The sequence below is a fragment of the Sphaerodactylus townsendi genome, linkage group LG04, assembly GCF_021028975.2.
Source record: "Sphaerodactylus townsendi isolate TG3544 linkage group LG04, MPM_Stown_v2.3, whole genome shotgun sequence".
Lineage (NCBI taxonomy): Eukaryota > Metazoa > Chordata > Lepidosauria > Squamata > Sphaerodactylidae > Sphaerodactylus > Sphaerodactylus townsendi.
Window position 1 is genome coordinate 44,914,058 of NC_059428.1, and position 26,359 is coordinate 44,940,416.

The 26,359-nt window shown below is 39.8% G+C and overlaps 1 protein-coding gene across 5 annotated transcripts in view; it reads right to left on the reverse strand.

The window, feature by feature from the left end:
• Positions 1-278: 278 nt before the first annotated feature.
• Positions 279-26,359, reverse strand: part of CD47 (CD47 molecule) — a 75,122-nt gene continuing 49,041 nt past the window's right edge. For 2 of the 5 annotated variants that reach the window (XM_048492495.1, XM_048492491.1), the window contains exons 4-11: positions 25,631-25,732; positions 23,578-23,670; positions 22,832-22,927; positions 17,956-18,048; positions 13,908-13,939; positions 11,368-11,392; positions 10,804-10,831; positions 279-6,814 (exon numbers count right to left, since the gene is read on the reverse strand). In XM_048492495.1, the coding sequence (XP_048348452.1) occupies positions 10,806-10,831; positions 11,368-11,392; positions 13,908-13,939; positions 17,956-18,048; positions 22,832-22,927; positions 23,578-23,670; positions 25,631-25,732 (467 nt within the window). In that variant the 3' untranslated portion in view covers positions 279-6,814; positions 10,804-10,805. The remainder of the gene's footprint in view (positions 6,815-10,803; positions 10,832-11,367; positions 11,393-13,907; positions 13,940-17,955; positions 18,049-22,831; positions 22,928-23,577; positions 23,671-25,630; positions 25,733-26,359) is intronic. The other 3 variants (XM_048492493.1, XM_048492492.1, XM_048492494.1) reach the window with 3 other exon arrangements.

Below are 26,359 nucleotides of genomic sequence, written 5' to 3' on the forward strand. Positions count from 1 at the left end.
AAATGTAATGATCTAAGCTTTATTTTTATGCATCATTTGAATTTTTAAACAATGTAATGTTATATGGTAATTTAGACTAGCACAGAACACTCAAACGCTACCCAAAAACATTGTACTACTGACTTTTTTTTAATGGTTTCACATTTTCAGTGAAAAAGAGGGTATTACTATATACACATTGTTAAAATGGAACAGCTTGTTACTGTGATAGAAAAGCAGTCTAGCGAACCTTGATATTATTGTTAGGAGTGATGCTGACTCAAACAAAAACACACGAAAAAACTTGAAACAGCTTTATTTAAATTATAGGTCTATTTACAATGCTATGTTCAATAAACAAAAACACTATTTAGGTTAAGAGAAGATTTTTTCCAAATGTTCAAATAATGAGAAATTTGACTTTATATCTATACAAAAACTAAATTCACGAGACCATTAACACAATCATAACCACTTTGGTTTCTTAAAATACTAGGGAAAATAAATGGCAATTTTAGGAAAGCTAGAACTTTTTTAATGGCACCAATAAGAAATCTTTAGCAGAACCCTTTCATATACTATAAGTATCTCCAAAGGGCATGTGCAAAATCCAAGACTTTCTGTAAGTCTTAGTAATATTCTGCTTATATGAAAGAACTTTGCTTCACTATTAGGGATATATAATTGTTTTTCTGCAGGTTTTCTTAATATAAAGTTTTAAACAAAATTATACAAATCTGCAAGGCAAATAAAATAAATAGATTTCAATTTCATATGGTCATTTCTTGAATCAGAGGATTCCTCACTGTCCCCATATTCCAGAGCTGAGATGCATTTGTAAAGAACCAGATCTGCAATAATGCTACAGAACTCTTTGACTGGTTGCCAATTTGTATGATACAATGAATTTTGCTTGTTTTCAGGATGATGGTGAGCCCAACTTACCAGTACACAGAAAAATGATAGAGATATCCAGGATCCCAAACATTTACAGTACTGAGACCAATGTACATTTCTCATCTATCCCTGCCATTTTATATGAATATTCTTGAACGTTCTGTATGTTTCAATTAATTAGAGGATAACATTAATTAATCTGAATCTCATATTATTCAAGTATCCTTATGAACTGAGCTTTCAACCCATCTGCCCCTACCCTGTTTAGTTGTTTTTAGAGGACTGAACTGCAGCATACCTCAGGGCTCAGGGATTATTTTGAAAGTACAGCAGAAACATAAGCCATTAACTATCCTATCCAGTCTAAAAATAATTAAGAAGTCAGTGGCAGTATGAGATATTCAGGCCTTTAAGAAAATCTAGTATCCTAATGGGAGCTAAGCTATATCAAAACATATGTAAGGATAAAACTGGATAACCTCATCAAATAAAATTGGTATTCATGCACTACTAGGCTCATAGCCACATGTTGGATGAAGAGTTGTCTTTTGTATTTCCATTCGAGTCATTTAGACACCAAAGAAATCCTACACAACCAGCCTTCTATTTTGTTATTTTTACTGGTACACACATGGAGAAGGAAGGAAAAACAATTAGCTGGTTTAAAATAATAAAAAGCCTTCATAGCTGTGATCTGACTGCTAAAACACACAATAAAAGTACCGGTAAGAAAAATTCAGACAGACTGCCCTGGGGTGCCATCAAAAGGCTAAGTAAAAGCATCCTTGAAGATTCCAACAAAGAATGCCATGAAACTGACCCATTTTTACAAAAGGGAGATAGTTATAAGATAGGATTCAGAACAATAGAACAGAAGAATTCATTTGTTCCTGCAAAACATACAGTGTTTGAACTCTCATTTGAAAAGTGGTGGAAGGGGCAGACAAGTCTTTTTTGCAGAATGTAGAAAATGTGCTAAACCGACTTTACACAGAATTTCAACATCTGTAAGAACTAGACAAGCACAGAAATAGAATTCCTCTTACATAATTCACATGTAAATGACAAAAAGACAAGACCACATAGATTGAGATTTCAATTTAAGAACCATGCTCTTAACTTGAAAGGCTGGCAGCCAGTGATCTGAAAGAGAAGTTCTCTTGTTTTACTGTATATATTTTTGGTAACTGCAAACTGCAGGGGGTGAATGATGCTTTAATTAGCAGGATTCTTACTGAATGATTCTCAGCTTTATGAAAATCAGGTTTGGCCCTTAGTTTTAAAGTCTATTTTAATGAAAGAATAGGAAAGAGAGCGGAAGTTACTTGGACTAAAATACTGATCACCAAAGCACAGAATTACAATATATACAGCAGAAATACTAGCAGCAAGTGGGTGAATGGGGACTTTTGTGATCGTTTGAAAGAACTGAAAATCAAGATCTCTCTTAGAAAAGGCTAAGTGCCATAGTCTGGTAAAAAAAATTATGCTAGGAACAATATTGGTTCACCCTGTAATACATCCATTCCTGTTCACACCATATAGGTATGAACATAGCTTATATAAATAGTTCTCTTATTCCAATGCTATTTCTTCATTTATGAAAAAAAAATGTCAAAAAGTAGGTTGGGTCTAGATTGGTTTTTAAAGGACAGCAAGTAAAATCAAAGAGAAAACACTAGCAATTTATTCATCATGCAGTACAAATATTTACGTAAAGGGTCCCACAGAAGTCTGGCCCATGAAATTAAGGTTCTTTCAGACACGCCAACAAGGAATTTAGCCTGACCTTTGCTAAACACAAGGCTGATGCTCGCCAATTTTCAGACTACCTGAAAACATTAGTTAGGCATTGTAAGTGGAGCTAGAATAAGCTGGCCCTGGACAAGTATTTTGGGGGAAAGAATAGAGCAAACAGTCCCTAAGAAATCCCTTTCCATCCTTCTGGCATTGCTACTATGCAACTATTGATGTAATTTGAGGATAGAAGTGCCACTCTATATAAGGAAAAGAGTTGCACTTACCTGTAACTGCTGTTTATTTTTAGGTGTTCAGCGCAGGCACACATTGGGCCTATGCATGTGCAGGCCTGCTTTTGGAGATTTTACTAGCTAAAATTGCTAGGAGGCACAGTATTCAACCCCATCCTGGTGTTCCTGCCCAAAACTGTCACAAACTAAGGCGTGGCTGTGCCCCCTTCCCTCAGTTTCTCTTGAGCTGCCAGAGTCACAAAGAAAAGCAAGAGACAAAGAGCTTGCAGCAAGGTAGGAGGGAGGAATGTGTGCAGTGGTGGGATTCAAATAATGTAATTGGTTCTGGTGGTGGGATTCAAATAATTTAACAACTGGTTGTTTACAAGCATTATTTTAACCACCGGTTCTGTGAACCTGCTGAATCCCACCACTGAATGTGTGCCTGCACTGAAGACCTTGATGAACAGCAGTTACAGGTAAGTGCAACTCTGTTTTCACTGCTGGTTTTCTGTGCAATTCCACATTGGAATTTTCCAAAGCTACACACCAGGATGGAGGAAGACCTTTTACCTGTTATAAGACCAGAGAATGCAAGACCACCTTTCCAACCTCTACCTCTTTTCTTGCCTGGAGGTCCAATGTGTAGTACTTCACAAAGATGGCTGCCATGGATCAAGTTGCACTTCAGAAGATCTCCTTCAATGGTACGCCATGCAAACAGGTTGCCAAAGAAGCCTGCCCCCCCGGTAAAATCTGTGCAGCTCTCTGACAGACAAAGGAGCTCCACCCTCTTGTAGCACAGCCTGAATGTGGAGATGATCCACTTATTCAAAGTTTGAGGGAAAGCCAGTTTCTCTTTTTTAGAAGCCAAGTGACTAATAAACAATGGCATCTCCTTGTGAAAGTTCTCAGACCTGTGTAAATAAAATAACAAAGTCCACCTAATGTCCAATGAGTGTAACATTCTTTCAGCTTTCAAAGTGAGCCTGGGGAAGAAAATGGGAAGAAACACCTCTTGGTTCAGGTGAAACCCCAAAGCCATTTTACGCAAGACACATGCGCAGGGTTTCAGCACCATATGCTCCAGGAACACTTTCAGAAATAGAAAATACATTCTGGAACCTGTTATCTCGCCAACTCTACAAACAGATGTTAATTGCTACTAGAAAGCAAGCCTTCATGGATAAAAATTGTAGGCACAAGAAGCAAAAGGCTCAGAGGGGTCCTCATAAGCTTTGCCAATACAACTGCCAAAGACCACTGTGGGATGATAGGTGCCTGGGAGGATAGGAATTAAAAAGGCTCTTCAGAAATGTCCTGGAAATTTTATGAGGAAAGACTATGGATTCATCCACCCCTTACGGTGAGCAGAGATTGCTGCCAAGTAGGCTTTTATTGAGGCAAACACATTTGCACATGTGGCGAAAGGCTTCTGCAGATGGCGACCCACCTCTCTGGATGATGGCTGTTGGCTAGCTCTATGAATAGAGAAATTCTGATGTAGCTGGAATGTCATACAAGAAACAAGATACTGTGAATGTGTGTGTGATATTGTTGATCCCTTGGATATGGTTACCATCTTTGCCTGGAGAAGGATCTTGACTATGAAGTAGAAGCTGTTATTCCCAAGGATTTCAGTCTGCCAATTCTTCTTGATCAAGGTAAGCGTGTCATTGGTGTTTTTGAGAACAGTGTGTCCTCTTCAAATGGGAGATGGATCTCACCCATGCATGGTGCCTGAGCACCACTAAGGTGGTCATACGTCTTCCCACTGAGTCAATGCAATATCTGCTAACATTAGTTTGCTGCATGGAAAGGCAACAAGCTTCCATCTGTAGCAGCCTCACCATGGGCTTTCCCTTCCTCAGGGATCAGTTCCAAACAGGGGGATATCCTCCCCCACAGGAATAGTTGCTATTATAGTCCTGCTGTTACAGTTTGGTAGCTGGAATGTACAAGCTCAGTACCAAGGATGAATAAACTTTCTTTCTTAAGGCATCGAGTTATCTGCCCTCATCAGCAGGGACCATAAGTTGAGCCTGTAACTATTCTGTAATGTAGGGTGAGTGGGTAAAAAAGGGCAGAGTTCCACTGGATCTTGTAGAACCCTTCAGCTCTCCTGGTAGTTGCTGGAGTAGAACAAGATTTCTATTAAACCTAACAGAAGGCTTCTAGAAGACCTTGCAACATGGAAAAGACGGTGATTTCAGGGGAGACTGCCAAGGTTCTTGTCACTGGGTTGAAGTGCTGGGGTAGTTACCTTGATGTCCAGTGACTTGCCCATATACAACATCTCTTCTTAAGTCTCTGCAGGAGATGCAGACGAACAGTGACTGACTCTTCCATCAGGGCTTAGAATCAACAAAAGATAATCAGATCTGATTCCAGATCCATTACATGATGCTTTGGTGCTGTCATCATTTAACACAAGGGGAGGGGAAGGGGGCCTCCTTGGAACTGTGATTTGGGATGTAGCCATATGTAGGTGCATCATTCATGCAAATGCTGGAGCATGACCTGGTAGGTGTCCATAGTGACTTCTCCAACCTGAAATGCAGGGTGGTGACATTGAGGAAGGGGGACCAGGCCAAGAGGGCTGATGCTAGGGATCGCAGCCGAGATCATATTAGCACCTCTGATCCAGCGGTGGATCCAACTGTTTCAATCTCAGTGTTGGAAAAGGATAGATGTGGTGACTCTGGACAAGTGATAGGGTCCTGGGAGGTGGTGGTAATATCTCCTGAACCTCTGGAGACAGAATAGAAGTGGCTTCCACTGAACAATGGTATTTTGAGTCAGTGGAGTGTCTTTCCTGCGTCCTCTCTTTCTCCTTCTCCTTCATCTTTGGGTGTTTAGTCAGCAGTTCTGATGAACGTATTGGGACTGGAGACCTGGAACATTTCTGGGGACATCTCTATTCCAACCCCTGCGTTGATGGAACCATGCAGACTGACACAGACGAGGTTGTTTTAAACAGGGTGTCAGTTCTAAAGTCAGTTTAAGTGGTGGGTCCAATGATTGGAGGGCATTTTCCCACAATGTGGCTTTCAGTTTAGAGGCTTGATTGTTCCTCGCCTTCAGAATGAACTTTTGGCATGCCTTACAAACTGGAAAGTTATGGGCTTCCCCCCAGACACAAGTAGTATAACTCATGCTCACTGGTCAGGTTACGTTTCACACTACAATTCGTGCTTTTCTTAAATAAACTCTTCTGGGACATGGTCACCAGTAGAATGCAAGTAAAGGCTACTCCTTGCACAAAGGGGGAAATAGTAAGCCCAGCAAGTTGACCAAATGAGAACAGCGGTCATAAGTGCAGAAAGAAATTACTGACTCTAAAAGTGGCAAAAAAGGAAGTGAGGAAAGGGGGCACATCCATGCCTTAGCATATGATGATTTCAGTGGGAACATCAGTACAGAGTCAGCATACTGTGCCTCCTAGCAGTTTCAGTTAGTGAAATATTCAAAAGCAGGACTGCACATGTACAGTCCCAGTGTGAAGAAGACCCACAATGAACAGTTATTGCTCAGAGACACAAAAACTGGCCCAGAGCTCAAGGCAGCTAACTCTCAACACTGTGATATCTGAAAGTGGTCCTTTATGAAAAAGTTTTGGTTTTTATGTAAAGTGGCAGTCAATACGATTCTGAGAAGTGCAGCACTAAAGAGACCTATTACAGTGGATAAAAAGAGTCTTTTGTATTCTTACCCTCATCCACCCCAAAAGAAAAAAGGCTGATGTGCATACAACACTCACTTCTCTTTTGAAATTTACTACAGCTGCTGTTACTATAAAATTACATAATTTAAATCGTTACAGCACTTTCCACACATGCAAAACAACTAATTTCCTGATGTTTTTTTTTTCTTTGAGTAGTGCATCATCAAGGCCACGGTGTATGAACAAAAGTCTTTCTCCACTTCTTTCCACGTCCATCACAGATTCAATCAACTCAAATCGTGAGCTAGAAAGTTAAAACAGAATCATGAGTTAGAATCACAGTTGTAAATCTGCATTGCTTTTTAAATCAAAATGCGTCTAAAATTATTTTGGGAAATTGTTCTTCTGCTTCGAAAATCGATGAAAAACACCAGTGACATGAGATGGCAATTGCAGACATATGTGTTATAAATGTATCCACGCAGCACAAGATCTGTATCAACAACCACACTAACCCTCAAACCTGTTAGAAGATTATGAATGTTATATGTATAATTAGGTCACTAATTTTAGACCCAACTGATCTAATGTCTCTGCCTCCCGTTAACAAAGGCAAACAAAAATATACTTACATTTCTTATATATGGTTAAATACCATTTTGCTTTTTTTAAAAAAAAAATAAGTATGTTGTAGTAAACTACTGCTGAAGAATCCTGTTCCCTTTACTTGTTTTGTTTGATTACAGTTGTACATAACATCATTTATTGCACCAACCAGCAAATCTTTTCATTTTACATTGATACAATCCAACTGACTAAATGATTCACAAGTTTAATGAGAGGCATTGCATATGACATTTGTTACCAATCAATCTGGTTTTTAATGGCATGAAAAAGATTACATTATTTGTCATATAGCAAAGTAGCCTTTACAAAGGGCTATTATTTATTTATTATTCCTTTGTCTTCTAACTAGTCCTTTCCTGGCCAAGTCAGGTTCAGGGCAGTTTACAATAATTTCCAACAACAGTGAAAATCATATAATATATAACTTATCATTTAGCATCTTAAAATCCTCAGCATTTCTTTAAAATTGCAATGGTACTCATAAAGCATAATAATAATGGGGACTGGTCAAAGAAGGGGAAAATAGGGAAAGAGAAATAACAGGGTACCCTGAAGGAACATGGAATAACTGAAATAAAATCAAGGAAAACAGATAATTGGGGGGGGGGGAGAGGGAGGCCAGCTGATATGGAAACTGTTGCTGTCCTCAACTGTAACAGTAGAACACCTCCATCTTACAAGCTCTGCAGAACTGCATCAACTCTCACAGAGATTGGGTTTCATTCCAGAGAGAATTCCAGCAGGCTGGGGTCAAAGCCAAAAAGCTTCTGGCTCTGGTTGAAGATAGCTGGGTGCTCTTTGGGCCAGGGACCACCACCAGTCCAGTTCTCAGCTGAGCATAAAGCTCGGGGTGGGGGGTATTAGGAGAGGCAGTCCTGCAGACCATGTAGGGTTTAAAGGTCTATGCTAGAACCTTAAACCTGATCTAGTACTCAACTTGCAGCCAGTGCAGGTGAAGCACTGGTTGTATATGTGCGCTCCACAGAGTCTCCACATTCTGAACCAGTTGACGTTTCCAGATCAACCTCAAGGATAGCCCTGAATAGTTACAGTAGCCTAATCTGGAAATTATCACTGCATGGATCACTGTGGCTAGGTCAGGGTGAGACAGGAAGGCATCAGTCGACTAACCTGGCAAAGATGAAAAAAATGCCACTCTGGCTACATTTGTGACCTCCATTGAAAGTGAGGCATCCAGCATCATACCCAAACTCTTGACTAGATACGAACACAGCTGGATGTCATCTACACACTAATCTGTTGATGGCCAGCCAGTTGTTGTCCCAATTGTTTTGGTCAGTTGTCTGGAAGCTGTGGTAAAATGGCTGAAACAGGGAGATTTGGGGTTGAGATACCATCTCTCAACTCTTGACGGTGTGCAATTAACACCAGGATCGACTGTCGGGATTTTGGGTATCATCCAGCATCACCAAAACTCCAGACTAGCTGACCAAGGGGGGGACGGAGAATACAGATGTAAAATAATAGCTTCCACCAACACAATAATAATGACAACTAAATGCCTAAACTGGGAGTGCTAACTCCCATATGCTCCATATGTATAACCACTACAATAGATTAATTATCCATTAACATGCTTGTAAAAGGAGGAAGTGGGGAGAATCCTTTTACCAGTTTGTTAGTTCATGAAGAAATGTTACTTCTCTTCCCTCTATTCATAATGTGAAAAAAGATTAGCTGCTATATTAGTATTAAGTACATTCTGCTGCCAAGCAGGACAGGGAAGAGAAAAAGTTGAGATCTAGACTAGAAAATAATGAATGGGTCATGGAAAAATTAGGTGCAGGGAGACAGAAATGAATGACAACATAATGCAAAAAAACCCAGAGAAATTAAGAAAAAGAGGGGAAGACTGATTTATCTTGCTGCTATACACTAACTGCTTTTCAGTCTTGCAGAAAGACGACTCTAGCTAATTGTCAGAGCGCCTTTTTTTGTGCTCAGACTTCCCTGTGCCCCTAGTGGGTGCACCCAGAATTGCATCAATTTGGAGGAAGACACAAGTGGGATAATATGTCAAAGAACAATGCACAAAAGCAGAGGCTCTCTAGCCTGGTCCATAACATAAGGAATGGAACTAAAACTGTTTGTAAGCAACTGAAGACACATCAACTCAGGAAACAGTAGGCATGTTGGCCCTGACACGACCTAAAGTACTGACATGTGTACACCAGGATTTTCCTATTTTAAGCTTTTTACTGAAGGCCTCACACCAGAGCAGGGGTCCCCAACAAGGTAATCCTGGGCATCACAGCACCTATAGACACCTTTCCTGGTACTTGCAAAATGTTTTTGGAAGTGGGTGGGGCTTTCGCCCAGGAAGGCTTCTGATCCACCATTGAAGAGCTGATCAACTGCAGATTTCTTTAAAATGTTGCCTTTGCAGCTGTTGCTGCCACAGTGCAAGGGTCTTCGCTGTGCAACTGAAGGCAAGCTGTGCCAATTATGTTATGGCTGGTTCTGTTCTGCCTTTTATGGCAGCTTCTTTGTTGTCCCAGCCATGTCCACCACATTGTGTCAGGATTCCAAAGGTGCACCCAAGGCTCATTTTGGTTGGGGACTCTTGCTCCAGAGGATCCATTAACCTGCAAGAAAGGTTTGCAGGCAGTACAGCTACCCTGGAGAAATTTCACGTGGAACACAGCATATGTTCTTCTGCACCCCATACAAGCTACCGATTTAGATTAACAAATTTCAATTATGTTTCAAGAGAATTTAGCATAGGAAGTTGACTATGGAGCAAGTAGATGAACTATTCGCAATTACCTCATTGATGAATTCCTTGAATGACTAAGATCTAATTACATGCTAGTTAGATTGAAGTCTAGGCTTAATTAATCTAGGGTTTAGTGTTAGTTAATGAAGTGTTAGGTGAATAACAAATCATCAAATGGAGAAATCTGATTACCTCATTATTTTCCATGATTCTCTTAGTACAATAATAAGGAAACCAGTAAATTATCTTTCAATTATGTGACTTGTGATATTTATGAATTCATTTATTTATACTGATTTATAAACTGCACTGTCTGCCTCAAGGCACTCAAGGTCACGTACAACTTTTAAAAACATAAACCAAAGAAGGATTCTATGTATACAGGTATAGTTTGGCTCATTTCACATCTTCAGTTGTTTAAGAAGAGAGTTTTTAGTGCAGGTTTCCCAGTGGTTGAAAACCCATGCACCTGCACATACAAAGAAACCTGGAGGAAAGAATAGGTTTTCTTATGTTATCTACAACTTTAAAACAGGCAAAAGCAGTATAGAACCTTTTCTGTTAAACTGAGCTCTGGAGTTCAGTAATTCACAAAGAATTTGGTATGTGTGTCTGTGTGCTACTGGACATACTGCCTTACCAGAGAATGAGAAATATTAGTCCCGGCAAATAAATTTGCAAATGCTTAGTAGCAGCAATAAGTTCAGCATGACCCTCAAGCAAGAAAACTGTGGCATACTGCCATTCCAAGCAAAAGAACTGCTGCAATTTGTATCAGTGAATTTAACTACAGGGCCAATTTTATAATGAAACAAACAAGTTTTTGGCTCTGTGGGATGGGAACTATGCCACTATCATGTTTATTAAAAAATTACAAAACAATCTGAAATACCTACTGAGGAATGTGATCAATAAATACAGACACTCACCATCATTCTAACATCACTCCTTTTGCATCTTTGAAAAACCAAGTAAAGGTTAGTAGTTAGATAAGCAAACACTCAAGAACACTTTTGCTTCCACAATGTTAGAACAGATTAGGTTGAAGACTACTTTCCAGCATGTCAAAATTTAATTTAGTAATGAAGAAGTAATTAAAGGGTAAGGATTGAAGTTTCTTCCCAACTCATCATAACCAACCATTGTTTTGATTTTATCACTTAAGTAGATTTTTTTTCTCAAGACCAGCTGGATCAAATGAGAAACTAAGATGCCCAAAACCACTGCCGAAAAGAGCTTAGACTAACACTAGCCAGAAGCTCATGCTTCTAATGCAGAAAAAAAGTTTAAACATTTTACCCCATGCAGAAGACAGTTTCAATATCTATGTTTTACAAGGAGAATCCTTTTTCTGAAGACATTTATAGCACTCTGCTACTGATACCCTAAAATCACCACGAGGGATCTCCATATGCCTAAAGTAAAAGTGACTCAAAATCATGGATCACAATGTTGTCCTTGAAACACAGTAAAAAGTTTCAATAATTACCTACCATTTAGTGGTTCTTCTACAGCTTTCTGCAAAATATTTAAAATATGTGTGTGTACATATATATATATGTATATAAAGCCTTTTGTCTAGTTTCGATCTTCAAAATTAAATAACTCTAATTGACATATACAGTAAATAGTGATTCTACAAAACAAATACAATAAGTGAAAGATTGTTAATAATATTAGTGTGACAGACTGATTAGTGAAAGGATTTGTTATTTATCTTCAAGGCAGCTAATGACAACATGCCTGCTTCCTTAGATAACACTTCAATGACAACAGCATAGCTTGGCAATCTGACTGTATACACCAGCAAGAAAAAAGAGCAGTACTTGTGACTTCATATCCACAATGTATGTGGCTTATCAGGTAACAAATTTCCTGAAAACAGAGACTTCTAACAGAGCCATCTTCAATTTTAACCTTGTTTTTTTAAACAACATATTTAATGCCTATACAAGAAGAACCACCTTTTGAAACCTAACCTAAACTGCAACCTAAATTCCTTATATTTTGCTGCATGTCATCATAATCTTAGCAAAACACATAATTATTCTGCTATCAGTGCTTTGCTACAATGAATGCAGTCACAGAGCAGACCATTCAAACTAACTCTAAAAGGTCTATTTAAATTCCTTGCTGCTACAATCCTGATTTCATTATGTGTATACTGTGTTGAAGATAAGTTACAGAACTAAGGAACATCATAAACCCAGTGGAGAACAAATCAGACATCTGGGGGACATTTTAAAAAGAGATTCCTCTTTTCTTTTCTTTTTTGACAGCACAAATAAGATATCCTGGGAACATCTTTAAAAAGCTACATCTTATTTTTTTTGTCCGGACAGCAGAGGCATCAGAGGGGAAAAGAGGCTTTTTTATACCCAACCGTTCTCTGGTCAGTTTCCTCCTCAGCTTGTGTCCAACATTTTGTGTGCTGTTGAAGCGATTCTCCCTGCCTCCATTTGCTGAAGGTTGTCCCAGGACTTTTGCTCTGCAGGCTCTTGTCCTGAGTGCCTTTTCAGCCCCAATAGTTGTGCTCAGCTCATCCTGATGATTCCAGGAATATATGGTTTTCCTATTTAAAAAATTGATGAGGTGTCTCTGAAGAAATGTAGACATACTATGAGAATTGTAGCCGCTCAGAGGATTTGTCTACAACCCATTGAAAAACACTGGGGCCATGGAGGACAGGTGTACCCACTGCTTTTTAATGGGCAGTCATCTGAGCACCAAAGATACTCATAGTGCCTGCATTTCTTCATAAAAACCTCATCGAATTTTTTAAAAAGGAAAACTATATATTGCTGGAATTGGTATCCTGTCTGGTGCAAGAAACCAACTGAGGCTCTTCTGTCTTAAGAGGCAACAAGGGTAATTTTGACCACTTCCTGCTTCTCACTGTAGCTGCCCACTTTGTTTTTTTAATCCAAAAGATCCCTCAACTTTGCTCATCATCAGTTTGGCACTCAAAGGGGACAGCTGGGGGAAGTGAAAGATGTGAAAGATCCACCTCCCTCCAGTTTCCTTTACTGGGGCCACGTAGGTGCCAATCATTTTTATTCAGGCTTAGCATAGGCCTTTCCAGGTTTTAATTGCTATTAGCAACTCTTAAATGCCTTCAAGGACACATGCCAAAGTAATTTATCATTCCTCACAATAACACATGGTTACAGATAGTATGTGCAGCTAACTCATGAGATCTCTGAAGCTTCCTACGAAATAAGCATGATTTCCTTGCAAGATGGAAACTACTGAAGCCCTTAAATGGGCTCAAGGATACTCTCAATTAGACATTTCACATTCAACACAATAAAATACATGGTTAAAATTAATGCACAGTTAAATGGTGGCTACTAAGTTGTACGCTGCTTATAAACTTTGTGAAAAAAAGAGCTGGAATCAACTTAAATTGCTTAGAATGTGGAATACTAAAACCACCAATAGTTTTAATTATCCCATTATTGATTCATCAATAACTTGTTACAGTAAATAAATCTGAAATATTTGTATATGAAAGGAGATTAGAAAAGATGCAGTTGGAAAGGTTTCTTATAAGCTGAAAATATAATGAGGTGTTCTGACTAAGGACAGTATGGATTTTTATCCCACTTTTCTCAACTGTAAGAAATCTCAAAGCATCTCAAAAATCTTTCCCTTCTCTCCCCACAACAGGCAACTTGTGAGATAGGTGGAGCAAAGGGACCTGTGACTAGCCCCAGAAAACCCAAAGAGACCTGTGACTAACCCCAGAATACCCAGCAAGTTTCATGTGTAGGAATGGGGAAACAAACCTAATTCACCAGATTAGAGTTTGCTGCTCATGTGGAGGAGTGGGTAATCAAACCCAGTTCTCCAGATTAGAGTCTACTGTTCTTACAGTCCACTACTAGACCATGCTGGCTCAAGTCTTCTTGCCATGCTATCAGTGATTTCGCTTGCTACCAACCTGATTCCAACCAGTTGTGAAAGGCTCAGTATCTCATTACCAATCCCCTGAGCCATCTACTCACCCCAAATGCATTAATTTTAAGCTTACCCTTGGAGGCTGATGATCTTTAAAGTTGGAACCTAGAATTACAAGAAAAGTGCACACATTTTCTTACTATATGCCACAATGGAATAAATACAAAGCATGCAATTTTAATGACTGCTGTTCAGGACTTATTAATAAATAAATTCATTAATAAAATGAAATTTTAAAATAATTACAAAAGAATATTTTTATTCCTGGAGGAATTAAAGTGTGGAATATGGAATAGCCTCCCACATCCTTCTCAGTTATATGAGACTCGATGATCAGGTGCTAGGACCAACCCCTACCTGTGGAGAGCTGCTGCCAATACTCTAACACTAAACCAGAATGCACAGTACTGAGCTAGATTATGGTGCAATCCAGATGGGGAGGGGATGAAGTGGCACTAGGAGCAGCAGAGGGCCGCCGGCGTGTTTCTGCAGCCGCAGAAGGCCATTGCTTTCACATCCTGCATGTGAGCTCCCAAAGGCACCTGGTGGGCCACTGCGAGTAGCAGAATGCTGGACTAGATGGACTCTGGTCTGATCCAGCAGGCTAGTTCTTATGTTCTTATGTTCTTATGTTCTTATGTTCTTATGTTCTTACTTGGCTGCATCCACGCCGACAGAGAGAGCAAATGTGCTGGCATCTGGGGGCCACACAGCTCTGCAGCAGCTAAATCTAGAAATGGGTGCTGCAAAGGAACGATTCTAGAGTCTGAACAGATGCTGGCACACAGAGGGAGGGCTGAGGATGTTCCTAGGGGTAGATCCAACTTCAGTCAGCTTCCACCAGAGTTAAAACCCAGGAACACCCACAGAGCCTGTTTCCTCAATGGGGCAATTGGGGAAGCAGGAGGGTTTTTGAATTACCCTTCTTTCCATGCCACTGAATCCCCTTTGGGGAGTGGTGCAGCTCTGCCTTTGCCACACTGGCTCTGACCGCCACAGTGCTCCCCCCCCCCCCAATCTGGATTGCATTGCCCATCTAATTTGATATGGCTGAAAATAAGCAGCTTCAGATTGGCTGATTTTGGACAACACAAATAAAACGTCCTGAGGATGTCCAAAAAAGCATTTTAGGGAGATGTTCTGCAGAGCTTCCCTTCCAAACATCTTCAAGGCATTTTGATTTCAGCTCAACCCATCATTTTGAAAATGCTAAACTAGCCATTCCTTCCCCCACCGATGGATTTAAGACATTTCCTATTGCTGTGTGGAGAGCAGGAAACATTCTCCATGCAGTCCGCCATTTGTGATGTTCCCCAAAGATGTTTCCTCAGCTGGCATCACAACCGCCCACTATTTCAGTGTTACTTGAATAAACTTAGCTTTGCCTGATCATTCCGCAAATGTGTCATTTTTTCCAATTTGTTGTTTTCAATGAAGTGTCTTCAAAGACATGGAGACTCGATATGAGAAATTGCACAGATTCTTATATTGAGTCTCCGTAGCTTCGAAGACACCTTACTGAAAACAAAACAAAACAAAAAAAGACATGTTTGCGGAATTGCCAAGCAATTTATGTATATTATTCATAAGTTTATTCATGTACTTTAAACACTAAAATAGAGGGTAGTCACGATGCCAGCTGAGGAAACATCATGGGAAACACTCAGTAAATGGTATATGGCATGGAGGATCTCTGAAGTGGCAGAAAATCATGGATGAGAGAACCAGTTTCGTTGGCAATGCTTCATTTTTCTGCGCTATGTGCCAAAATGGTTCTCTTTATAAGCCAAAATGGTTTTCTTTATAGAGTCTGCAAGACATTTTATTTGTGTTGTGCAGAAAAAGACCCTGCCATCTTTTGCTGAAACATTCTAATTATTTTAAACATTCTGCAAGCTTTAGAATGTCTAAGAATTCTAAGCAATCTCTGTTGAGTACATCAATAACTGGAGGGAGGTTCAAAAAGGATGCAAGCCACAGTAAAGGCTGCATTATACTGTAACCCATGCCATGTTAGTGTTTGTATTTTTTTTAATGTTTGGAGTTTAGGGCCTAGGGAACAAGAGCTCACTAAACACGAGCAGTTTGTAAGCTTTCTTATTTGTTCCTAAGTGCAAGAGATCCAACCCCCTCAGTCAATCCGGCCTGCAGATGCAGAAGGAAGGCCCATACATTGAATGAGGGAACTGATCATTTCCTTACAGACTAAGGCTGGAGAAATATCTACAGCCGCCGCCATAGAAGAGCATGTGGGGAAGAAGTACTTCTAATTACCGTACTATTTTGGACTCCCGCCACAGCTTCTTTTATGAATGGCCACTGTTGGCATTTATTATTCTGAGTGCCTTTCTTTTAGGGCACTGAAGATCCTGTATACCTTAGTTGTACTATATTCATAGCCACTGTGATTTAGTTTTAACTGTAGTTGCAAAGTTGTTTTGTTCATATTAAATGTTTGTTACCACGAATGTTGTTATCCTGTTAAAGCAATTTCCCATTTGTTTAGAAAGCCACAAGGTGCTGTCATTTTATTGATTTTAAATTTACTTCCCAAGTCTCAAACAGATTTATCTGCTGGTTGCAATATGTTTAATTATTTCTAAGTAATTGGCTGTGAATTGAATTGTAAAGGTTGGGTGCAAACTAAATTTTCTGTTCACATAAGGCACCTCTGTCAATGCAATAGAACATTCCTCCCCCTGGCCACTGATCTTCCTGTAGAGATGACCCTCAGGAATAGCAGCACTAACAAAGTGGGGGTCAAAACAGGATAGGGAAATTGTTGGAAATTATCTCACCATTTCTGTTAGCAGAAAGTTTAGTCTGGATCCAACCCTATATATGATTAGGCCCAATTGAAACACAATGAGCTGCATTATGATGCCCTGTACTATAGCCACGATCATCAATTAATCCAGGAAAACCAACACATCTTGTTGTCTCATTGTAGTTCAAGTTACATTTACTAACTTACATGCTGAAAGATAATTGGGCATTTGAATGCTTGGCTCACTATTTCTGTGTTATATGCTATGAGACTGTGCCCAATTTATGGCTTTCCCATGAATTAAGTACCTCCAGGTAATTTAACAGCCAGGTTCAAACAACAAACTGAAGACCATGACTTTATTTATTTAGGCAATCCATCTCAAGTTAGATATTCACGTAATTTTTAGTGAGTTCTTTCACTGTAAAATTTTGGCATAATATTTATGGTGTTCTGTATACCAAGATTTACAAATCCTATTGTTCTGCCATACCAAACAGTTCATAATCTATATTATTATGAATTTATTTCCAGCATTTGTACCCCATGAACTCAGTCAATTATGGATCAACAAGACAATTCATAAGTAAAATACTTAAAATGAAATACCTCTAGCTAATACTGATTATTAAAACACTATTGTGTTTCTTTTTTATTTCTGTTTCAATGTTTATTCTTCTTTCAACCAATTCACAACACAAAAGCCAAGCCTCTGCTCTCTTTGTGCAGTAGAAAAGTCTGTCAGTGATCTAACTCAGTGTGTTTTTAAACAATTTTAACATCTCCTGAGAGATGGTGGGTAAAAAACCCTCTAAAAATAAAAATGTGTTTTCAAAAATTCACAGTATGCATCTTTAAAATCTTTGTTACTTGTAAAGGAAGATATCACATATAACTTTTATCAAAAAGCTAGAACAGGGGTGAGAATCTGTAGTAACCTATAGTAAGGATCTGCTACCTACATTTGCACCATTCGTTAACTTGCCACACATGATATCACAAACCCATACAAAAGGGCCTGTGTAATATGGAGCTTATGAAGGAATGTTATCTATGCAAAATAGTTTGGGAATTTAGAAAAGATTTCCTGGATACAAACTAATTTTCATTGCACAAGAATTCTGATGGGGAAAAAAGGTTGCTCTATAAGCCCTTTGCAGTTTGTTTGGGTGCCCTCAAATGCATACTCAGAATGAGATCTATCGAAAACCCATTTATGTAATTTGCATGTAAAATTCAAATCAAATACTTCTCAGAGATTTATTAGTTGGAATTGGCAGAATATTTTGTTCCCATAGAAGTCTAAAACACATACTATGCATTGTGAAAATAACTTTAATCAGGAAGGACTTACCAATAATAATCACATAAACTAAGGCAATTACAGCTACAAGATCGATAACTGCTAAGCCTGCAATCACGACAGCAGCGTGTTGTGGGGGGCATGCTGTTGAAAAATACAGTACTTAAGTTAACATTTGTGGTTCTAAAATTCTTTTGTTTAAAACATAACTAATGAAAAAGCGGAGATGTAATTCCTTAGCAGAAAAATCTTTTACATTTTGACTAGTTTTTTTAACAAGTATTGGCTAGTTAACTTTTTTTAATTTGCATTTTTCCAGAGTAACATAGAAAATTAATCTTCAAGCTACACTTGTGCATCTCTACTGTACAGTGAATTAGTTTCAACTTCAGATCTTAAACAGAAGAAGTTAGTCTAAGAGCATATTTCAAAGATTCCAGCGACATTAAAAGTATACAAAGGAGCAACTACTGTTCTTTGAATCACCACATATCTGCTTATGATTCCAACCTTACTATGATCAAATGCAGACTGACTTTAACAAGTAATCCCTCTTAAGCTAAACTACTTCCTGGCAATTATATATGTGGATGCTCAATTATTACAAAAAAGGTTGCCTGAGCAACACTGACATATGGGGATTGTGTGTGTGAACTAGTGCTGTTGTTTAGGCCATGATAGTATTACAAGTATGAACGAGAAGCCATCCACTGTACCTTTATCCAGAATGCTTGTGAATTACAAGGATGAACAGGCCAAATTACATTTGGGATGCCACTATGACAAGGGGGGGAGGGGCGGGGAAAGCTGCATATACAGGTTTTTGATATATCCAAGATATTTTGCAAACATTTCACCAAACACAAAATACAGCATTCACAACAGCCTGTGTTGAACATCTAAGGGAGTCAATCTATAGGAGACTGAACATTTGGGGAATGAGAAGCAGAATACCTCTATTTAACTAGAGTGAAAAGATAGTATATGTGGGTACCTTTGAGCTTCAAGAGATTTTGTGTTCCAAAAGCCCTTCTTATGAGGACTACAAAGTACACCTCAATGAGATGAATAGGTAAGTTTTTATACACGAAGAACAGCCTACTGTATAGGATAATATATAATACAAAAACTGTCCTCTGTAGACTGTGGAGAGACAATATTTGTATCATGCATATTTGTGCCATACAATAGAAAAAACAGTATGCTTCCATATTAAGCACAGCAGACATACACATATTTTGTGAAGTAGTTTGCTAATGCTAAACACTTAGAGAACAAAACAGAGCCCTATCCAGAGGAATCATCTATATTCCCTGCTATAGAAAACTCACAAGTCTTGCTCTAATGTGCACACATATTTCTCATTAGTATTCCTGGTCAAGTGCATAAGCAAGGCCTTGTGCTAATAACTGGAGAAACATACAGGAAAATCATATTTAGAAACAATGGAGCCAAATTCAGCTGAAAAAAAGAGCTTTGTAAATACATGCTCAGGTGTTTCAACAATTACGTTGCTTTATTTGAAACAAAATTTGTAACACTAACAGCACAATCGGGGGTGGGACAACACAGCACAGCTGCTCCCTAAAATGCTCTGCTGTGCCCTAGCTAGCCCCAAAAAAGCAGCAAAAAAGCCAGGTTGGGGGGAAGGGACAGCAGTGCAGGAGTGCTGGTACGTAGAGGCTGAGAGTGGAGTCAAGGCTGACAGGTCAGTCAACAGCAAACAGTTGGATGGAAGAGTGAGACACCAAAGCCAGGCCAGGAGTCGGAGGACACAGGATTAGGCACAGGAGAGGCAAGGAAAGTGCAGATCTGATGCATCCCCAAAAGTGGGGCAATAGGGGGCAGAGGAGGGAGACCCCTGGGGCAAGGGGGCTCCACCTAAGCATCAGGGGATTACAGAGACAGTGGGCAGCCAAGGTGGCAAAGATGACCACTCTGGGCAGGTTGAAGCGGCACCACCAGTCGGAAGGCAGGTGCAGACACCACAGGGACCCACAGAGAGTGGAATAGGCAGTCCAAGACCCTCGCCATCCACACCTCTTCCACAGTCTCACAGCGAGCAAAGTCTGAAAGTAGCCAGAGGCCCTCAACACAGTGTCTTACAGAGTCTCCATGAGATGGACTTGAGATTCTCATTTTGCCCCTGCCCCAGATGATCCCACTCTATGGCTGCCCATATAAATAACAGTATCAAGGAATGGGGTGGGTGGGTTCAAGTGTGAGCAGTCTGGACAAGGGTGATTGCTGTCATCATTGGTGGAAGGCGTGGGGTGGGCAAACAGCCCCAAGGCTCCAAGGGTTCACTATAGGCACCCATCCCCCCCATCCCCCAAGACACTATGCTAGGAGCGAGGCCACCATCCAATGACATGGAGTCCACAGTGACAGACTGACTTCTCCAGCAGAATCAAGTGACCATAGTTCCAGCTGTGCTCTGCTCAGCCAGGGAAAGTGTACACAGGTGCTCAATGAAAGCGGGGTTAATTGTCAGGAAATGGAAGCCCAACATGTAAAGGGAGCCCTATCAAGCCCCCACCCCCCAACTACCATGCCAGCACTTACCCTCCAGGGCACCATAAACCCCAACCACAGAACTGGTATGGGCCTCAATGGCTGACACCTCCATCAGCTTCTGCTGGGGGAGGATGGCAGAGATGGATTTGAGGCTGGACCTGGGTCCTGATGGGAACTTCCAAGGCTTGGGGAGAGAGGGGGTTCGGGGCTGGCACACCAGGTCCCCATTGACTGGCAAGAGCTCATGGGGAGGCAAGTTACAGCTACTAGCAGGCACAGACATGAGAAAAGGAGAAAGCAGCCTTAGTTTGAATCCAGAGGAACAAGTTTCATGCAGGTCTGGGAAGAGGCAGTTCAGGGTCAAAGATAGGTCATCTCAGACAATCCAGTATGAGTTTGAGTGTGTATGCAGGTGCAGCAAAAGGCTATCAGGCTTTCAATAAGGTTGTTCCTGACCTGACCTTCCCTGCAACTTCTACTTTCCAGAGCTGTCTCTTATATGTCTGTGCTATGGCTCAGTCTTGATCCTGAGCTGACTCACAGCACTCTCTGTGATGCCTGGCTTAGAGCTTCGAATTATGCACTGTGCCTTTTAGAGCGCAGTTAATTCTCAGCTGCCTCACAGACTCAGGTGAGCTGGGTGGACTGCTAGATTGGGCCTCAGTGCAGGAGTAGGTGTGTGAGGCCTTGTAGCACTGTCATCAGTTGACACAATGGCTTGGCCCTCCCAAGTGGCCAGGAGGTGGCCTTCCGAGTGGCAGCAGGTATTTACTCATGTGCAATGCACAATTACTCTAGTGATGGGGTTATGTACCCTCTACAGTGCTTTTGCTTCCCCCCCCCCCCCGAATTGTGCTGAAAATGCCTAGAATAATTTGCAACAATGTAATTGCATAATACTATTACTGGAGATAGAAGTTCTTGATAAAAGGGTAAACAGAAGCTCCACTTTCATCTGTAAGAGAAGACAATTGAAGTTATTCAAACAGCACAGATCTTCTGGGGGTTTTGTTTTAGAATGAGCTAGGAAGAGAAGGAGAAAGTAGAATCTGGATTCCAAGAACCGCCCACATACTTAAGATGCTACCTAAAAAAAGCCAGTAGATTTCTGTTGAAAATTGTCATCTACTAAAGATAGGCCTGAGCTAAAAAAGAGACATCAAAAAACAAGAAAAAGTTTGATTTCCATGCAAATAACACTTATGCAAACTTCATTTAAGCAATCTTAATGGAAATACAACCATATCTGTGATCCTATCACACTCAGTTTTCCCTTTGTTTTCCTGTTAGCAAAGCGATCTGTGGAGTCACAGAAGACTGCCAACTTGTACTAGCTATATTTAGAATTCAGCATGCTTAATACAGTGTGCATGGTAAATAGGTCAGTGCTTGCAGCCTGTTTCATCTGCTACACACTAGACATAGTTTTAGTTGTAATGGCATAATCCAGTAATTGTGTCACTGCACTGAAAGCTGATTTATAAAATTTGATTCTAATTGTTAAATTAAGTTTCTAAACAAATTTCCTTATGGGATACATTTTACTTCTTTTTTTTAACAGAAACAAGTTCTAATGTACAGGGGTTTTTTGCTTTTAAGACTACAGATGTACATATTTTTAGACAGAAAAACTAGGTGCACATTTTGCAAATTATAATACCTCAAAAACATCACCAAAAGGGCAAAGTGAATATAAACATAGAGTATGCCATCATTATTTCAGGTTAACCAACCTTAAAAATGACTTTTTAAAAAACTGTCCAGGAATTTCTCCGAGTTTTATTTTTTCAACAGTAACGATTTCCCAGTTCCTGTCTCCTGTTTCAAGTTTTTTGTTAAACTAATGCTTTTTTTTCACTTAACACCTAACCCTTCTATTGAAAGTGACACTATTAGAGTAAAGCATGCATATAAATGTTCAAATAAGTGAAGGTTTATCTTCGAGGGCAACATCAGAAACTGTATGTAGATGTACATTCCTGCATGCACACATACACATTATGCTGGTGGGCAAAAATTAAAATAATGACAAAAAAGGTCAGCAGTGACTTTGGGTGACACTCCAGGATACATAGTGTTACCAAAGTTAATAATTTAAAGCAATTCTTTTTAGGTTCTGCTCCCAAGATGCAGAAATGCATGGAACAGCCATGCTAATGAAAATGTATCAACACCTTCAGGGCATTGTTTGTTCACAAGATAAAACAGTAATAACAGAATGCTCATAGATTCTGTTTTATGAAACCCTTTGTGGATTTCATCACAAATCCTTGTGGAGTTCACAGTGTAGAAAAACTGTTTTGTCAGATGCTCCTCAGTGTGTATGCAAACAGGATCCTCTTGAAAGAATAAAGAATAAGCAAGTTTTTTAAAAAAGATATTAATACCATAAAGTAAATGCACTGCTTACCTGATACAGACATAGCAAATCCAGTTACAGCAATTACATATCCAAGTGCTTTCAAAACTAGCAACATAACTGCAAAGCATGGTGGTTTCTCAAAAACTGGGGGAAAAAATAAACATTCTATGCTTAAAAACCAGAATACCAAAATCCAGCAGATTTAAACATTAATAAATAACAATGATGATGTTTTCAAATGTAAATTGAAAACCCATGGAAATGCAACACTAGAATTTCCTAAATGGGATCACACATGGAGAGAAACAAAAACAATCTGAACTGACAAAAAAGCCTCTTGGTACTAGGCTTTCTAATATAACACTGCACCACAAGAGATGAAATCTATTAAATATGGCAATGATACATCAACAATTAATCACTTCTCATGAACCTGTCAATTTTCAGCAATTTGAGCTTACCTGCTGAAATCAGAATTAGGAAGGCTTCAACTTAGAGAGAACTTATTGGGTTAGATTTCAAATGGTCTGCCTAATTCAGCTTCTTGTCTCTGATAGTGGAAAGCAAATACACTTCAGTGTGTGACAGAGAGAAAAACAAAATCTCTCTTTATGGAGTGCAAGTAAACTGCCACTCTGAAAAGTAACCCTTCCACTGTTTCTACCTTAGATTTTCTAAGATATGGTCCAAGACCATACAGCCAATTACCACATTACTACAAATCCCTCCCTTCTCCACACAAATCACATTAAATCATTAGAAGTTCAGGAGGTAGAAAGTTAACAGATTCTTACCAGAGGTTAAGAGAATGTAGAGAAGTGGCACTAAAATGACAGCAGGGAGTACAATTAAGCCAAGTCCAACTTGATTTGATGATTCAAATCCATCTGTGAGAAATCAGTTAAAATACAAAAAGGACCATAAGTGTATTGAACAAAGCAAGAAGAACAGGAAGTCATCTAGTGGCCATAAGTGGCAAGCAGGTAAGTCACATAGGCAGGTTATATAAGTGCTTGCATAAGATAACCATGTACACAGAAATGAAGATCATGCGTAGAAGCTTTAAGGAATTGTGGCAAAAGTTGCCCAATAAGTTATAACCATGCCTACTTAATCAGCCACTCAGGGAAGTTACGCTAGGGGCCTTAGAACCAATCTGGGACTGACAACAACAATAATAATGCTAAAGATCTGGCAGCTGTGAAATCTAGCATCATCATCATCATCATCATCATCATCATCATCATCATCATCATTTATTGTCATTGTGCATGCACAGCGAAATTACAAGCCTTCCCCGATGCACACTCTTCCAGACCTCTTCCAGTGAAAGAAGGAAGAAGAAGAGTTGGTTTTGATACCTTGCTTTTATTTCCTGTAAGGAATCTCAAAGTGGCTTACAATCGCCTTCCTTTCCCTTCGACAGAACCTTGTAAGGTAAGTCAAAGTGACAGAGTTCTGAGACAGAACTATGATTACCCCAAGGTCACCCAGCAGGCTTCTTGGGGAGAGGTGAGGAAAATAAATCCAGATAAGCATCCACCATTCATGGGGAGGAGTGGAGAATCAAACACAGTTCTCCAGATTAGAGTCTGCTGCTTTTAACAACTCTACCACGCTGGTGCCAGCCAAGCCTCCAGGGGGAAGGGGATTCCAGAGGTGCCACTGGCAAAGATCTATCTCTGGTCAAGATCTACTTCACTTCTGCAGATGGGGCTTGGGAAGAGGAACTTAACTCACAGGTTGAACAGTACAGAATGAGGCAGTCTTTCAAGTACCCTGGCCTCAAGTCATTTGGGACCTCAAAAGGCAAGGGCAGCCCTCTAAACTGTTCTCAGAAACTTATGGACTGCCAATGCAAATGTTTCAACACCTGAATAAAAGGAGTCCTGTATTGTTGCCCATGACAACAGCCTCCAGAACAGACTATTCAATCCTCAAGTGGCTTTAACCAACAGCACCTCTGGGTTGTCTGGACTGAAATTCAGTTTATTAGGGCTCATTCATCCAATTAATAATTTAGGCACTTTTTCAATACTTCCACAGACCCACCCAATTTGGTGTTAAGTAGAAACAGAAATGGATGAATACTACTGGCTAATCATTCCAGAAGCAGTAACAATTTCTTCCGTCTGATTTTCAGTAGATATTAACCAGCAAGTGGGCAAGATGACCGCTGCAGGACCCCTGGTATAAATATTATGGGGCCAAGCAGTAATTCCCCCAGCACAATCTTATGGAATCAGCTAGTCAAGTGATTCAGTCTGAATCACTGAAGAACTGTGTCCATACTCTCACAATCCAGCCACCTTCTCCCAAAGGATACTATGGTCGTTGGTTCTGAGATCAGCTAATATGACTACGAAAATTAATAAGGATGGAATACTACTGTCAGTCTCCCAGCAAAGATCATGTCAGGGTGACTAAGGCTATGTCTGTCCTAAACCCAGGCATGAATCTGGATGAAAATGGGTCTAGATAATCCTCTTCCAATACCAACTCCAGCTGGTAAGATACCACTTGCTCAAATATCCTGTCCAAGAATGGAACGTTAGTGGTAGCTACTTAGGATATTTGAGTCTAGAGATACTTTCTTCATGTTTCTTTCTAGAGTTTTATCACAGGCAAAAATAGAAACAGACAACAGGGTTGCAAATATACTTTACTTTCCTACCCCATTCCTAACTTCCCCCATTTATTTTAATACAAGACCTTTACCCACTGACCATGTAATACAGAACCTTATTCCTATACTATAAAATCATATATGAACAACCAACTATAGACTAAAACTATAGTTCAGGAACTGTCACTTATAAGCCATATTAGTTTTTGCCACTTACTTACCTGGGACAAAAAGAACACAGCCAATCACAACAGCAATCGTGACTATTAGTCCTGCAATAATTAAGCTGATCTTCTTTAATAAAGAGATGTCGAATTTTGTTGCTTGAAGAAAAGTGAAAGAAATTAAAAACAATAAAAACAGAAAATTAAAAATAAATATATAGATTTTAAATTGTTCCTGTTAGAAGAAAAATCTTCAAGAAATCTAACTGATTTATTGTGGCATCCAAATTCAGGGAACTTAAAATTTTTTGGTTTTGTCTACTCCCGGTTTAGAATCTCAATTACAGGAAAAGAAAGAAATCCCAAAAGAGTAAACTGAATTTTAAATTTGGACAACAAATGGAAGTGAAACCAAACGCTTGCTAAGCCAGTACATCTTCAATTGCAGCTTCTTGTATGTGGACAGGAATATTCAAGAGGCTCATTCACATCACAAACAAATCATGCCTTGTGCAGTTTGTCTGAAATCCAAAGAGGGGAAAGGGCTTTGGAACTGGCGTGACACCCACACCAGGATCAGTGTCGCCAGTTTAAGTGACATCTAAGCCACCTCAGGGCCAGTTATGCTGATGCCGAGCTGATGGGCAGCAGTGTAATGCCAGGGTGCTGTCCAATCAGGAGCCCACGTTGGCATCAATGGGAACATTCCAGGGGCGTTATCGGGGGTTAAGCTGACTTTAGTTGGCTTCTAGTGGGCGTTCAGTCCATGGATGCCTCTTTATACCA